Source organism: Panicum virgatum, chromosome 7N (genome assembly GCF_016808335.1).
Source record: "Panicum virgatum strain AP13 chromosome 7N, P.virgatum_v5, whole genome shotgun sequence".
In the NCBI taxonomy this organism is placed as follows: Eukaryota; Viridiplantae; Streptophyta; class Magnoliopsida; order Poales; family Poaceae; genus Panicum; species Panicum virgatum.
The window spans coordinates 28,280,291-28,296,327 of NC_053151.1; the positions used below are offsets into that span (position 1 = coordinate 28,280,291).

General features: G+C 43.9%; 2 protein-coding genes and 1 pseudogene across 2 annotated transcripts; all 3 read right to left on the reverse strand.

Moving 5' to 3' along the window:
- Window positions 1–1,003: 1,003 nt before the first annotated feature.
- On the reverse strand, window positions 1,004–2,419 carry LOC120681098 (3-ketoacyl-CoA synthase 6-like). Its single transcript, XM_039962640.1, has one exon. It carries the CDS (start codon window positions 2,417–2,419, stop codon window positions 1,004–1,006), a length of 1,416 nt encoding a protein of 471 aa, XP_039818574.1.
- Window positions 2,420–6,658: 4,239 nt separating this feature from the next.
- Window positions 6,659–7,329, reverse strand: LOC120680486. Its single transcript, XM_039961982.1, has one exon. It carries the CDS (start codon window positions 7,256–7,258, stop codon window positions 6,866–6,868), a length of 393 nt encoding a protein of 130 aa, XP_039817916.1. The 5' UTR covers window positions 7,259–7,329; the 3' UTR covers window positions 6,659–6,865.
- Window positions 7,330–13,799: 6,470 nt separating this feature from the next.
- LOC120682967 lies at window positions 13,800–15,711 on the reverse strand (annotated as a pseudogene).
- Window positions 15,712–16,037: the final 326 nt, after the last annotated feature.

Sequence of the window (16,037 nt, forward strand, 5' to 3'; positions counted from 1 at the left end):
GTAAAAGTTGACATTCGGGTTTGATTTCATCCATATTAAATCTGAATCCATCCTTACTTCCAGGACAACAGAAAGATCCTTTGCGATGTCACTTCTCTAAGATGTCCAAAATGGGTGCCACTCGTTCTTTTGCTTCTCCAGCCCTTTGACTTGAGCATATCGACTGGTAAGGTTCCTTGTGGTGGGACCTATCCACCTAGATTTGAGTTATAGGCACGTTGTACTCGTATTTTCGTAAATTTATTTTATGATTTAACTGACACTATTTTAGTGGTAGCCGACGCGGCCTCGACAGTGAAACGCATATAGTGATTTCATCAATTTCGAGGATCTAACAACTTAGTCTTTCAGAGATGCTCATGAGGGTAGGGTTGCATGCGTGTATTCATAGGAGTAACTGTGTGTGTATTTGCGAGCAACTGCGGTGTGTTCTCCTCAGAAAAAATCCATAATTCCATACATCCTTATCTTGTGAAGATACTCCCTCAGCTAGTTGTGAAGCATATAAAGAGAGATAGGAACATGGTTGCTAATGAGCTCGCGCAAATGGCGAAGCGCCTTAACCATAGTGCAGTATGGAGAGAGCGTTCTCCTTTTTGTATCGAACACTTAATTGCTCAGGATTGTAACAGTTCTTTGAGCAATTATTGAAATCTCTCTTTATTCGCAAAAAAAAAACCTGTGCATGCTTGTGCTGTGCTCTCTCACTTTTGCGAATCAGAAAGGGACACGCATTGCTTTGAGGTTTTTCACGCTTCAGAATTAGGCACTGCATTTTTGCCGGTTCATCTTAAATCAGCACAACCCAATAACGTTGATCCTAAAATTATAACAAAACATGAATAGAAATTACTGAACCGACTCGCTCAGCGATTATTACTAAAAATTTAGATCTTCTCAACGTGACCATCACGTAATCATTCGACCGGTGGTGAAGAGCCGGCAATCAAAACCCAGCTTTATTTGTGTCCTCCGTGAACACATTCCCGTACACACACTTCCTTCAGTTCTTGATTGGACGCATGTGATGCTCCTGCTGCTCATGTGTCCTTTTGAGAATCTGGCGGTGGAGCTTGACAGGGTAGCGGTGGATGCAGCCAGCCCACGGTCCGTTTTCGGGGTCCGCCGCCGGCTTGATGCACTCCCACACGACGCTGCTGCAGTCTATCCCGGGGCTGAAGGAGATCATGCACACCCGGTCACCCTTGCTCATCCGGCGCTTGGCCTCGATGTAGGCGAGCTCGTACAGCAACGAGCTGCTCGCCATGTTCCCGAACCGGTGCAGCGTCATGCGCGACGCCTCCATGTCGCCGTCGGAGAGGCCGAGGCCCCGCTGCACCTCGTCGAGCACCCTGCGCCCGCCCGGGTGGATGCAGAAGTGCTGGAACACCTTGTGGAAGGCCGGGCGGTAGCACCTCTCCTCCGCGCGCCCGCCCAGGAACCTGTGCCCGAGGAAGGAGAAGGCCACCCGGAGGAGCTCGGACGCGGGCAGGACGGCCGGAGCCAAGGCGGTGATGTTCCTCCTGAGCGCGTTCGCGGCGACGGCGGGCAGGTCCTTGGAGAGATTGATGCCCGTGACCCCCTCGTCGTCCTCCTCCTGGAACGCGCACCGGTAGTCCCTGTCCTGCGCAGCGGTCAGCGTGCGCACGACAGGGCCGAGCCGGAAGCGGGCGCGCTCCGGCGAGTTGGACATGATCATGGCGGCGGCGCCCATCCGGAAGAGCACGTTGGGCACGAGCATCTCGCGCTTGGTCCCGGCGTAGAACATCGACGACAGGATCTCGGTGGCCACGATCAGGACGCGCCTCCCGGGCGGTGCCACCTGCAGGAGGCTCTTGGCGAGGCCGATGCAGATGAGAGCCCCGCTGCACCCCATCCCCGACAGGTTCACGCTCTGCACGTCGGCGCGGAGCTTGTACCTGTTCACGATGGCGTCGGCGAACACCGGCGTCAGCGTGGTGAAGCTGCAGGCGACGACGAGCGCGTCAATGCCGTCGGGGTTCAGGGCGGCCCTGGCGAGCGCCTTGTCGACTGCGGAGAAGATGACCAGCTCGGCTTCCTCGCGGGATGCCTCGATGCCTTGCTCGGGGGGCATGTAACGAAAGGAATCCGGCACGCTGGTCTCCTCGCCGATCCCGGACCGCTCGTACAGCCGAACCATGAAGCTGGCGCTCTCATTGTCGATGAGGGAGGTCATGAGGTGCGCGTGCTCCACGGCCATCGCGAAGGTGATCCTGTGGTGCGGCTCGCCCAGGAAGCAGCCGTAGTCCACGAGGTACACGTCCCGTGGTCTGCGTGCTCGCCATAACATGGCCATGCCGGCCCCCAGCAGGATCACTACCATTAGGACGTGAACTGGAGTAAGCAAAAGCAAGCCGACGAGCTCGCCGTAGCTGACTGTCCATGCTCGCTGAAGCATAGTGACTGCAGCTACCACCGCCATGGCGAGCTGGTCTGGGTTGGTCTGCACTCTGCACCACGGTATTCTATCTATGCATGGGTGTGGTGGAAGTGGAACGAGGACTATTTAAAGGGAAAGCCAATGGTATTAACTTAGGGACAAACGGTTTGGTTGGGAGTTTGGGAGTTGGCGAAGTGCGACACATCAGTATCATCTATCACTCCCTCCCCATCCTCACATGCTGACTAAAGATCTAGTGATGACTGATGAGGAAACGTGTAACTCCTAGGCCAATTTTCAGAAATTTTTAGATTTGTAGCACAATCTTTAATTCAAGCTTGCAATGCATGCCTACCTCCTAAACTCAAGGTACTGGAAATATTTTAAATTTTTATTTTTAGTCTAATCTCCATATCAAACTATGGTTATGTACTTATGTATAACTAGTGAGGTGATACGCGCATTTAGACGGCTAGTAATGATATTCTAAATATATCTTACATTTTTATCTAATTATTATTCATAAACTTAAATTTTTCTTGCAATATATGCTACTTGCTTTAGTAATCAAGAGTGCTTCTCTGCTGCTAGTGCAGTGGTGTCTCCTTTTGTCTACATCTTTCTTTGTCAGTGATGTGGCCGCATGGCTAACCCTAATCATGTCACGACTGCCTATCTCCTCGATCTTAGCTGCTACCATTCGCTAGTAGTAGTAGTAAACATGTTTCTTATCCGCCAGCCTTTGCAGTAATGCTGCCCACTGCTTAGTTTAACTGACTCAGTTGTTCTTTTACTAGCTTCCCTATTTTATGATTCTCTTGGTCGTTTGTTGCACTATGTTTAATTCTATCATCTGTTGCATGGCGTCATGCCTCCATGGCCTAGTTTCTATTGGAGAACAATTGATCCAAGTTTATTGCTTTTCGGAAGCCAACAAATCTCTATAATGCAGAGCACAAGATTTCGTTTAGAATTTCAGCAACCTATGTTCATGTTCAAGCCTGATGAGTTTACTATATCAATCATGGCATGATCGATATTGTCCTAGTTCCTGATCTACTTGTGGTGTTAATTTTTTTGAGCTTGTGGTGTTAATTGCGAGGTGCGGTAGTATCTTGTAGCAATGTCGGCAACAAATATTTGGAGTAATGTCAATGACCCTCCCTCGGCAAGGACAGAGATGCAGGTGGATTGTGAAAAATGGTTAGGTTGGACGTGCAGTGGCCTTGTGCTTGCATTGGGCCTGAGGACATGCACGTTCAGACATCACCAGTAGGCAGTAGGTGATGGACAGTCTCCAGACTCCACGAAGAATGAAGAACATTGCGGCGCGGTGCTTACCCTTGCACTTAGCCTCCAACTCTATGATCCTCATTGCTGGCCCAACTTTGGTCACCCTCTCATCATGATCACTGCAGGTTAGGTGGTAGTCTAATATAGTGCAAAACCTAGAATTATCTTGTTTATTTTTACTAATAATAATATAATCGTGAAGGTGCATTTGGGATTTTGGTAATATAATAAGATATACGTGCGGTAAAATATGTTAATTATTTGTGTAGCTTGATATGCAAAACGATGTACAGATTTATATTTATAAATAGAAATATATTTTAATTGCACTGGTGAGTATTTTATAAATATGTATATGTGTATTTTAGGCTAACTTTCGTAATGACAGTGGTGGGTTATTTTATTTTATTTTTTCTGTGATTAACGTGAGAATTTCTAGACTTTGAAAAGCGAACGTGGAGACTCCGTTTGTTGATCAAATATTAAGATAATAGATTCATACATTTATATATGCCAACATTTTCTTAAATTCGATAATAAAATAACATTTTGGATAAAGTAGCTCAACATCCTATATATACAGGAGCGTCGAAATAATATACTTACAATCTTAAGAACGTATATTTGAAATGTTGAAGCAGTATATATATTCCTAATATTCAAATAGAAAAGAATTAAATTGTGCACATATTAGACGTCATTATTTTATTTCATTCTAAACAATATGACAGTTCAAACAGCATAAAAATATATTAATGGTTTGAGAGAGAAATGCAGTTCAAATTTGGAATTTAAAATAATTAATCACCCAGACATCCCTTCAATCAAATTGTGCATCGTGTTATAGACATGGTTAGTTGGCTTGTTCCTCTGCCGCATCTTAATTATCCATCTACTACTGTAGCACTAATCTAAAACAGTGGAAGGTCTATCAACCCAGATCTCACGGAAGATAAAAAATTCCAGAATATATATATAGTTTTCTGCCCATACGTTGAGATTTGGAGTGGTCAGTGGTATGGTCCGGCGGCCTATACTGAAAATTCATAAATGTGTGTCGAATCAATCATGCATATGGATTCATGTGCTTCAAGTAATTAATGTTGAAAACATAAAACCAGTTCACAATTTTAGATATCTGGTCTGGAGAAGATTGGAGAGCCAAGGCTGGATCTAGCGGTTTTAAAAATATATTGGTGTCATCTATGCTGCATGTAGGTCATCCTGATCCGTGGATAGTTATCCGCCACGCTTAGCATTAATGGTACTGCCACATAAACAATTTGGTGACATGACAAGAGAATTAATGAAAGAAAAGATAGATATGGGCCTGTTTGGATACTAGGGATAATCCTTAGCCCTCACATTTTAGCCCCCAAATTATCCCTTATGCATCCAAATATGTGGGATAATTTTGGGATAAAGTGGATTATCCCTCCCAAAATTCTTATACCGGAGGTGATAATGAGGTTAATTTTATATGGTCCCCACAAAAAGGTGAGGATGCACACAAATCTAGACATAAGAATGGGAGAGAGAGGGCCCATGGATCCAAACAGTCTATCTTGGGTTAATTCTTAGCCAACCAATTCAAGGCTAAATATTAACCCTCAAAATTAGCCTTGAGCTAATGTTCCAAACAGGGTCATAGTTTTTCATACAAGACACCATGTCTACACAAGAATCAAAAAAGAGAGAAGAGTGATAGAGTTAGGCAAGGAGAGAGAAGAGAGAGGATTGGATAAGATTTTTTTTTAATTTATCACAGAAACTATGTATTGGGAAGGTAGTGTGTATGAGTACTCTTTTTTTTTTCTTTAAGCATCATCTATAGACACCATGAATTGGGGGTAGAGATATTTTGGTGTTAAAGACAACCCCCTCCAAAAAAAAATCTACCCAAATTGAAAAAGGATAAGGATTTTTTTTCTAGTGTGCATGCGGTTTGTGGTTGTCACCCGTCACCACGACGACACACGTGTGTCTAGCATATATGCATCATGGCAACCCGTTTCACATTCATTTTGTTTTCTTACCCAGATGTTTATCATGGCAACCGTCTGGATATAGCTTGATTGCCTGGTCGGTACATTTTCTTGAACTTTAACCGGGGGGCTCTTAAGTAGTTAAGTGTAGTTTGCTACGTAACTTATAATTAGTAAGATTAGCAGCAAGCTAGCCATCGGGTCACATGGCACCAATGGATACTTTTAGATGCACATGAACATTACCATGACATTAGCACCAGCTAGCTTTAGCGGAAAAAAAAACACCTAGGATCGATCTCTGTAGATGCATGGTTACCATTGGACAAAAAGTGGATTTTTTATTTTTTTAAATTTTTTTTGCCAACACGAAGCGAACGCGCTTGATGCAGCCATGCAGGCATGTTGAAGGGGTTGCTGTTTGGTGCCACGGGAACAGGGGGCGAAGCTATATAGGGAGGAGTGGGTGCTAATGCACCCACAAAAAAAAAATTAAAAATACTTGTTACAATAAAATTTTCACCATTTATATATGCACTCTTCAAATTAGAATCTATAGGCGCGTTTAGTTTCAAAAAATTTTCATCTCGAAATTTGTGACTTTCCCTTTAGACACATACATGGAGCACTAAATGTAATTAAATAACAAAACTAATTACACAGTTTGGATGTACACGACGGGACGAATCTTTTAAACCTAATTAGTACATGATTAGCCATAAATACTACATTAACCGACACATACTAATCATGCGATCAAAACCGTCAAAAGATTGTCTCGCGGCCAGTGAAGAGGTGCTGCGCGCGCCGCTACTAGCTGAGCAGCTAGCCAGCTAGCTAGCAATGCATTAAATAGCTGAGGGATCCACCACTATGGCGCGCACGTGCCGCCAGCAGCCAGCAGGAAGCAGGCGAAGCCATTAAACTTGCCCTAAAACAAATACACTCAACAGTGCGAAGTGCTTGGACAACACAGGAATGACTCAATGCTCCGACCATGCTGTATTAACTTGCCGGAAGGCAATCAAAGATTGTGGACAATGGTTGCAGGCAAGCAAAAGCAAGAACTCGAGCGCTCTCATCAATAACTAAACAGGGAGATCTACCCGAATTAATTTATCAACGAGCCAGCCCGTACATACACACGACGTGGTGGCAGATCATCTGGTCATCAGGCATCAGCTGATCAAGAGCAGCCCTTATCCTTCCCCTGCCTCTCCTGCGGTGCCGCCGCCGTGCGGCCGCCGGCCTCCGGGTGGATGAGGAGCTTGAACCTGCCGTCCTCCTTGCAGGGCTGCAGCAGCTCCTGCGACGGCAGGCGCATCTCCCGCAGCACCAGGCGGCCGCCCTCGCGGTGCGCCCGGAGGCTGAGCCACGGCCGCCCGCCCTTGCCGATCACGGAGATCGGCGGCGGGAACGCCCGCCCGCTCCTCGTCCGCCTCAGCATGATCACGTCGTGCTGGCGGTGGCCGTCGCAGCCGGCGCCGTCGTCGACGTGCTGCTGCCTCCTGGACGCCGCCGGCGGGGCCGGGCGCGCGCAAGGACGACCGGCCGCTCCGGCGACGGCGTCGTCCGCCATGTGGAGGTGGCGGGGCCGGCGTCGTCGTCGGAGCCGAGTGGTCAGGCGAGGAGGAGGCCGGGGAGCACGGGAACGGGAGAGGCAGGGCGGGCGGGGGAGAGGCTCGGTGAGGGATAAGTAGCGGCTAGGGCGCCATGGCGGGATGACGGACGGACTGACGGGCGTCGCGCGCGGAGGGTACGTGGTGGGTGCGCGCGCGGCTGCGGAGCGGGGCAGCGGGCGCGGGCTACCTGTGACTGTGAGACGAGCGAGGCAATGGGAGTGAGATGCCGCCGTGCTGGCGGCGAGGCAGGAGAGCGAGTCCACCGGAGCGCAGGGTCTATTGCTGAGCTATACATGCATGCGCCCTCTCCTCTGTCGCGGGTGATCTAGCTCTACAATAGAGTGGCGCGGTGTTTCAACTCTGATCGGTCCTCGAACGAAACCTGCAGAAGACTCGCTTCGGACTTCAGAATTCTAGATGCCATCATCCGCTTCGTGCATACCTTGAGGTACGTACGTACCTTGGCTGCTCGGGTTTTTTTATTTTAACCTATTTTTCAATTTTATTTTAAAAATAACCCATGCACCCGGATATATATTTGCAGATCTAACCCTTTTGGTCGCGCCGGTCTGCGTGGCGTGACAAAAACACGCTGTCGCGCCACATGTATTGGCGTGACAAGATGTGCCACGTTGGCATGCTTCGGAGCGCTCGGAAGGGGTCTGCCAGCTCATATTCCACGTGTCAACCTTGTCACGCCACTCCCACCGGCGTGACAGTACAGCCTTATCACGCTACCCCGGCGTGACAGTACAGCCTTGTCACGCTACCCCCACTGGCGTGACAAGGTCTGACTTTAGAAAAATCATATCTTTTTTCATACGAACTCGGATGGAGATGATTTTTATACAAAAATTGTATCTCTCAACGAGATCTACAACTTTGTAGTTTTGACTTTTTTCATTTGAAGTCATTAAGATGGTTAAATAATTGATTTAAACTTTTGACAGCATATTAAACATTTTACCTCTATCGGATCATCTCTAACTTGACATGTTTATCATGGTTCTACAAATTAAGTTCTATATAATGTTTGATATATGAAATAATATGGACTAAATAATAATAGTTCGATAAGAGATACAATGAGAAATCAAACTATATCATCATTGAGTACGGAATATAATGCAACACTCTAGGTATTATTAATTATAGCTTTAACTTGTGAGTTGGTCCATGCTAATAGCGTGGCTAGTTTTGCTACATTTTGTTTTTTTATTATAAATACTTTGTTGTAGCAGAATATTTTGTTTGTTTCCCTAGAGTTTGTTCTTCAACCACTATACATCACTAAGTCTTATTATACATATTTTCACATTGCCTATCAAATTATGTGCATATACATTATATCTATTTTATACAAATCAACTCCGAAGGTACATGTGCATATGTACAACCGTTTTGCCACCATCACCTGTATGGAGACTTCTCTACTACCGTTGTGCCGAATTTCTTACGGTCCCAAACGCTGTTGGAAGCCCATATACAAATAAGCATATAAAACAATCAATAATTGTGTCATTCTTTTGCATCCATATATTATGTTGTTTTGACCCGTCATCATGCCCCATCATTTTACTTCCATCTATTAGGATCAACCTGTTTTGATCCCCATTAGACGTGCCATACGACGTAGTCTTGATTGGGTGGGAAAGTCTGACGAATTTTTGTATTCGGCATGGACTCTATAATTATATTCTAATTTTTTAATTTTTTAATTATGAAATTAGATATTTTTCAATTGTATATGATATGGCCTCTTGAGTCAGTTTAGATCATTAGTTCTTCGTAAAATCCAATGGTGTAAATCCTTCTCCTTTTTAGATTAATGTATAAATTTCTAGACCCTCTCGACGAACATGGTGGCTCTTTTTTTTCTATAACAACACATGCTTATTAATATAATATATATCTAGAGTGGTGGGACCATGGAGGCACCTTGAGCGATGATCTTGGCTAGCCAAATCAAGCAGTGCAATTGATAAGCGTTGCACTGACCAAAGGAGATACAGTGAAAAGAAGGTCATAAGATGGAGAACAACAAATTACTCATTTCATCTAAACCACTTAATTACTAGTATAAAACTTACACATTTGTATCTTTTTCAAACTGTTATCATATTTTAAGATCTTAATCTTTCAAAAAAATACTTGATCTAGCTTATAACTATAATTAATATCTAGGGTGTTGCATTATATTTCATACACAAGGATGATATAGTTTGATTTCTTATTGTATCTCTTATCGAACTATTATTATTTAGTCCATATTATTTCATATATCAAACATTATATAGAACTTAATTTGTAGAACCATGATAAACATGTCAAGTTAAAGATGATCCGATAGAGGTAAAGTGCTTAATATGCTGTCAAAAGTTTAAATCAATTATTTAACTATCTTAATGACTTCAAATGAAAAAACTCAAAACTACAAAGTTGTAGATCTCAATGAGATATACAATTTTTGTATAAAAATCATCTCCATCCGAGTTCGTATGAAAAAGATATGATTTTTTGTAAAGTCATACCTTGTCACGCCAGCGGGGGTGGCATGACAAGGCTGTACTGTCACGCCGGTGGGAGTGGTGTGACAAGGTTGACATGTGGAATATGAGCTGGCAGACCCCTTCCGAGCGCTCCGAAGCATGCCAACGTGGCACATCTTGTCACGCCAATGCATGTGGCGCGACAGCGTGTTTTTGTCACGCCACGCAGACCGGCGCGACCAAAAGGGTTAGATCCGCAAATATATATCCGGGTGGGTTATTTTTAAAATAATATTGAAAAATAGGTTAAAAATAAAAGAAAATTCGGTTGGTCGTAACCTCCAAACCACCTACAATTTAACATAGATTTTTGGATTATTGGCGTCCTTACCCATACTTTAAAATAAAACTGTAATTTTACGTTTATTTTTTTAGCTTTATAATTTTACTCTTTACTATTCACAAGTCAATACAATTCTAGCCCTAGTCAGCGGTCAAAGTAGAGACAAATACTCAAAAACCAAGGTTAAATTTCTAATAACTGTGAAAAATAGAGAGCAACATGATAAAGTTAAAAAATAAAGGTAAAACTACAATTGTACTTCAAAGCAGGATTAAGAATACTAAAAAAATCTATTTTTGTAATAATTTAGAGGAGTGAGATGAAGATGAGAGAACGGGATGGTTGCTTCGCGAACCAACCGGCATAAGTTAAAATGTACAACTACTAGAAATATAGTAGATACTCCCTCATAATTCTTTGAGTTGTTGCTAGTATGTTGTCCGTAATATTTCTTTTCATATACAATTACCAAAGACAATATAAATTGTCTTGTTAAATCATCTTAAGCTTATATAGCAACATATATAATACCGTCTATTATACGACACTAATGTACATGTTTTAATATAACTCATGATGTCCCTCCTTTTCAAAACTATGACATCATTCACATATAATAAAAAAATCATAATTCCTAAATTGAGAATTAGAATTTTTAATTCTATTTTCGTGTTTATCAGGACAAGAGTTTAATATGTTTGGATGACTTTTTCTTAACAACACTTGTTATGGATGTGGAACTTTATTTTTGATGAATTTTGAACATATGTTTAAGTTTTAGGATGAAAAATAATTAATATTTTGGATAAATTGTCTTAGAAGGAAAATGCTATTACTTCAACTGCAATAAAATTTGTTTGAGTGAAACAAAACTTTATATCTTAGAACTAATATTATAAGCTCGTCAAAAATCAAAATATTTGTTCATCTGACTTATTTGAAAAGAATTACTAAACTAAAAGTGTCTTTTTTTTGGAGCAAGTGTGTTGTTTTCAATTTGTGCGAAAAAAGAAAAACACTAGCATTTAAGCACAGTCTACCTAAAAAAATGTCCTAATGATCGGTAGTTGAGAAGTGGGTCGGACTGATTCGGAGAATTGACGTTGTGAGTCTGCGCCATCGATGCAAGGGCCACAAGATTGCTGTTCTTCAGTGTGCGAAGCATTTCCTCTTGCTGCCACTCTATTCCCTTATTTTATCAGCCAACCAGCCAGTAGTGTTTTTTCTCAAACACCAAATTAGCACCAACTATTAGCCACCAGCCAGTCAGCGGTACTTTTTTTCATAATAAATTAGCACCAGCCGCCAGCCACAGTCGAGCAAATAGAGAATGTAGAGGGAATGTTATGCTGAAGAACATGCATGCATAGTAGTCGAAAAAGAAACAGACACGACTGACGAATCGAAGGCTACAACTCATGATCGGAACTGAGAGCAGTGTGGGTGTGGGTGTGGGTGTGGGTGTGAAGGGTAGCGAACGATGATAGGTTCAGTTGATGGTCTATTTCCTCTGTTGGTGTTGTGTCTTTTCGACTTTTCTTTTCCCTTTTCGCGGATATAGTAGCGCCTTTAGCAGCTTGTTTTAGCCGCCTAGTAAACATGCTACATTTGTTTAGTGGCTTACTGACTTGGCATACAAATGGAGTGCTCCATCTCTACTGCTGGAATTTTGGTGATTATGTGACGCTAATAAACTAATGTTAAAAAAAGGTAAGCTGCACAAGTTCAACCCTTAAGGATTGGGTTAGATCAGCACGCATCTCAGAAAAAATGTTTAAGCTCCATTCTGCTCTACAAATTTACTATCTCTGTTCTGATACCGTTAATTTTTCTCAAACTTTGACCAATAATATCCACTTAATAAATGTATTAAGTAAATTAATATAAGTATCACTATGTTTATTATCAAAACATATTTAACTTGTCAAACAAATGAAAAAAAATCAATCACATCATATATTTAAGAACAGAGATAGTAGTTATTGGTGGCACCATGTTTTAAAAACAGGTGCATATGATACAAATTTGGATCAAATCATGGGAAAGCTCCATATATGTTATGTTACAAACTAATCCCTTCATCTCAAAAAATAAATAAATAACAAGCCATTTTGGGATTCTACCTTTTTCTTAAAAACAAGTCATTCTTACCCCATTTAGAGTGGCCATGTGCATGCAACAGTCAATTAATGCCAAATATGCATAATAAATAAGGGCAAGTAAGATCATTTTATTTCCTTATTAATCAGTCTTATAATTCCTAGAATAACTTATTTTCTCTAAGCATTGCTACGATATCCATTTTCAGAGATTATTCAACTTTTTTGCTAAGGAAAATTTTGAATCCAAGAACAAGTTTGGGGGCTTTCCCCACCGTTTTCACCTTGAATTGTTAGAGAAGATAAATTGTTTGTATTTGGGTGACATCTTACTATTACTAATTGGAGACTCCTCTGGCACATGAAGCCACCTATGATCCTAGGTGGACACTTTGAAACAAATAGAGAAATTCTATAAATTCTCACAAAAATCAGAAACATCCGGCCATCAACCCAACAATTCTAATTATAATAATCATCGGATCTATTATCTTTCCTAATAAATTACCCACCTTTGCCATTATGAAAATAGACTAAAATAGCCCCCTAAACATGTATCTAAATTACCCACATCTGCCATTACGAAAATAATATAAAGTAACCCATAATATTTGTGTAAATTACTCACATATGCCATTATAAAAATAATACAAATACCTCCCCAAATTTGCATATAAATTATCCAATTATATCAGTATTATTACAAGTTAAATTACTCATAAGTTTGAATCTAAATTGTATAATTATAATAATATATTAAAGTGCATCAATATAAAATTATAAATTACTATTTCTATTATTAATAATATATTATTATTATTATTATTTATATAAAAATACTACCCAAAATATATGTTACCATATATTCATGTATGATGGAAGAGATAAGAATACCAATTCACAAACAAATAGTTCAACTAAACATATATTGAATACATATGGAGGTGTGATGCAAAATGAAATCTATTGTAACTAGATAATGATAAATATATGTTTTAAAGTATGTGTTAGAGTATTTAAAATATGAAAAAGGCGTGAGATAGATAATTATTATTATTAACCTCCTTTTTATATTAATTCTAATTCCGCACGGGTTGATAGACTAGTGGAACAAAAATGTTATATATGAGGATAATATATACGGTCAAGGACTTTTTTTGCTATTAAAAGATGCAACCAAAATACCAAATGGAAGGAACCACAGCACGTGGATCTGGATCCATATATCACTGGTAGATGTCAGCATCTCCAAGAGTCTTTCTAAATTGCACAAAATTAAATTATTATTTAGAGAGCTTTCTACGTAAAAATCGTTTTCTATATGTTTTCATTCTCCAATAGCTTTTCTATATCTTGTGTAGTACACTCTAGAAAGTTATTTTTGTTATCTATCTTAGCTAGTGAGAAATGTTGGAGGATATTTTTACATCAAATCTCTATTCAGAGAAGACTCATCCATAACCGGAAAGATTATAGCATGCTAGACCACGACAATCATTCTGGATGACATCTGAAATACAAAAAGGATTACCAGGAGACACTGCTGTGATTGGTCCATCTAAGATTTTCAGGCGCCGTTCATGAGTGGTTTCTTCATCTGCCATGCCGTCAGAAGCGTCACCTTGACGTCCGCCTTCCCGTTGTTGAACACGTAGAGGTGGGCGTTCTTGTCGATGGCGAGCGACGGGTAGACTCTCGAGAGGATGCAGGTCTTGCCCCCGGCTCCAAAGCTCTCAACAACCGACCGGTCGATCTGCACACAAAGTTAATGTGTGAGAACAACGGTTAAGGAATGAAAAGAATTGTCCAGCTTGCGAATGGATCTTTTTTTTTTGTCGAATTGCAAGCTTACCAAGCTTCTCAGAGATATCTTGCCGTCTGAAAGGTCTGTATCTACAAAACCTGCAAATGTCGGCAGGTACAAATCTGGGTTGAGAGATGACCTGTGTCCAAGAGAAAGAGTGAGACAAAAAAAGCCAGTGCAGTTCTAGATCAGTATGTGATGTGATGACTACGTGTGTAGCCATGGCGTCTGCTGCATCTCTAACTTACTTGGTCGGGTCGGTGCACATGAGCACGACGGGCTTGTCGCTGCCGGCGGCCTTGAACACCCTGAAGAACACCGCGGTCCTCTCCTCGAGGTTGGCGGAGGCGAGCACCCACAGCCCGAACGGCCCCACGCCGCCCTCCACGTCCGCGCCCCTGGCGCCGCACAGCCTCTCCGCGTCGTGGGCGAGCGCCGGGTCCAGCGGCTCCGCCCCCGCCAGGCTCGACACCTCGAAGCTCACCTCCACGTCAGCCTGTGCCGTCTGTGTCCCCGTCACCTCGACGTGTTCTCCTGGCTTGATCACCGTGTCCTTGAGAGTGACCGGCTGGTGCCGGAGGGCCTCCACCTCCTCGATCGGCCACTGGATCACCTGCTTCCCGCTGAAGTCGAGCCAAACCGTCCTTGGGATCGCCTGGCAACAACCAGTAACATCTCAACACTGGCGTCATCGACAATTCGACATCTTGTGATGATTTGACTTCTGAACACGAGCAAAATGGACGGACAGCTCGAGATCGCCGGCAAGGACACGCGTGCACGTCGTGGAAGATCCAAAAGGACCTGGATTCCGGCCCACCCCTAGGCGACGTCGTCGGCGCGGGTGTCGGACTCGTTGGCCCATCCCCAGAGCACCCGGCGCTTCTTCGCGGGGTCGTAGAACGTCTTGGACGCGTAGAAGTTGCCGTAGTCGTAGCGCAGGTGGCGCTCGTCGCCGGCGGGGTCGTCCGGCACGTACCGCTCGGCCTTCCGGTCGTACGTGCCGACGGTGTAGTAGTCGTAGCGGCGCAGGTCGAGGCTGTTCTTGAGCACGTACTTCACCTGCGGGCGTCCGGGCGCGGAGGAGGCGTCGAGCCCCGCCACGGTGCGCTCGGGGCGGCCGGGTAGAAGTCCGGGCACTCCCACATCCCCGTGGCCGCCGAGTGCAGCGGCCGCCGCGCCCGCCTCCACCGCCGGAAGTCGCGGCTCCGGTACACGAACGCCACGCCGCGGGCGCCGCCCTCGGCCGCGCTGCCGATGAGAAGCCGCCACTGGCCGTCGGAGGCGAGCCACGCGGTGGTCGGGTCCCGGAACTGCGTCGCGTTGACGCCGCCCCTGGGCACGATGATCGGGTTGTGCGACGGCTTCACCCACTCCCGGAGCAGCGGGTCGGACTTGTTCCGCGGGTATGCCACGTTCTGGACCTGGTAGTTCACGTCCGGGCGGTTGACGCCGGTGTACATGATCGCCGGCGTGCCGTCAGGCATGATCGTCGCCGAGCCCGACCAGCAGCCGTACTTGTCGGACGGGATGCTGGGCTCGATCGCCGGCTTCAGCGCCACCCAGTTGATGAGGTCGCGGGACACGGAGTGCGCCCACACGATGTGGCCCCACACGGCGCCCTTGGGGTTGTACTGGTAGAAGAAGTGGTACCAGCCCTCGTAGTACATGGGCGCTGCAGTTTCGTCAAATCGAAATTTGTAATAGAACATGAATCGAGATGGAACTAATAAATTGAGAGGAAACTAAAATTTGTTCAGCTAGCAGCAACAGTAGAGAGAGAGAGCACAGAGCAGAGTTCCTCCATTTGCATGTTATTGAATGTGCTGTGATCCTCATAAATGAAATTGCCAGGTATGCATGACATATACAAAGTCCAGCAGATACATACCGTTGGGATCTGAAGTTGCAAAGTTACGCCGCCGATGCAAAGCACACCGGAAAAGATAAAGATGGAGTTAAACGCTGGCAACAAGTACAGTAAGCAGTAAAAATGGTATA

What these genes read in the sequence shown, in the direction of transcription:
- LOC120681098 (XM_039962640.1), bottom strand. Translation starts at nt 2,419, where the DNA reads ATGCTTCAGCGAGCATGGACAGTCAGCTACGGCGAGCTCGTCGGCTTG.
- LOC120680486 (XM_039961982.1), bottom strand. Translation starts at nt 7,258, where the DNA reads ATGGCGGACGACGCCGTCGCCGGAGCGGCCGGTCGTCCTTGCGCGCGC.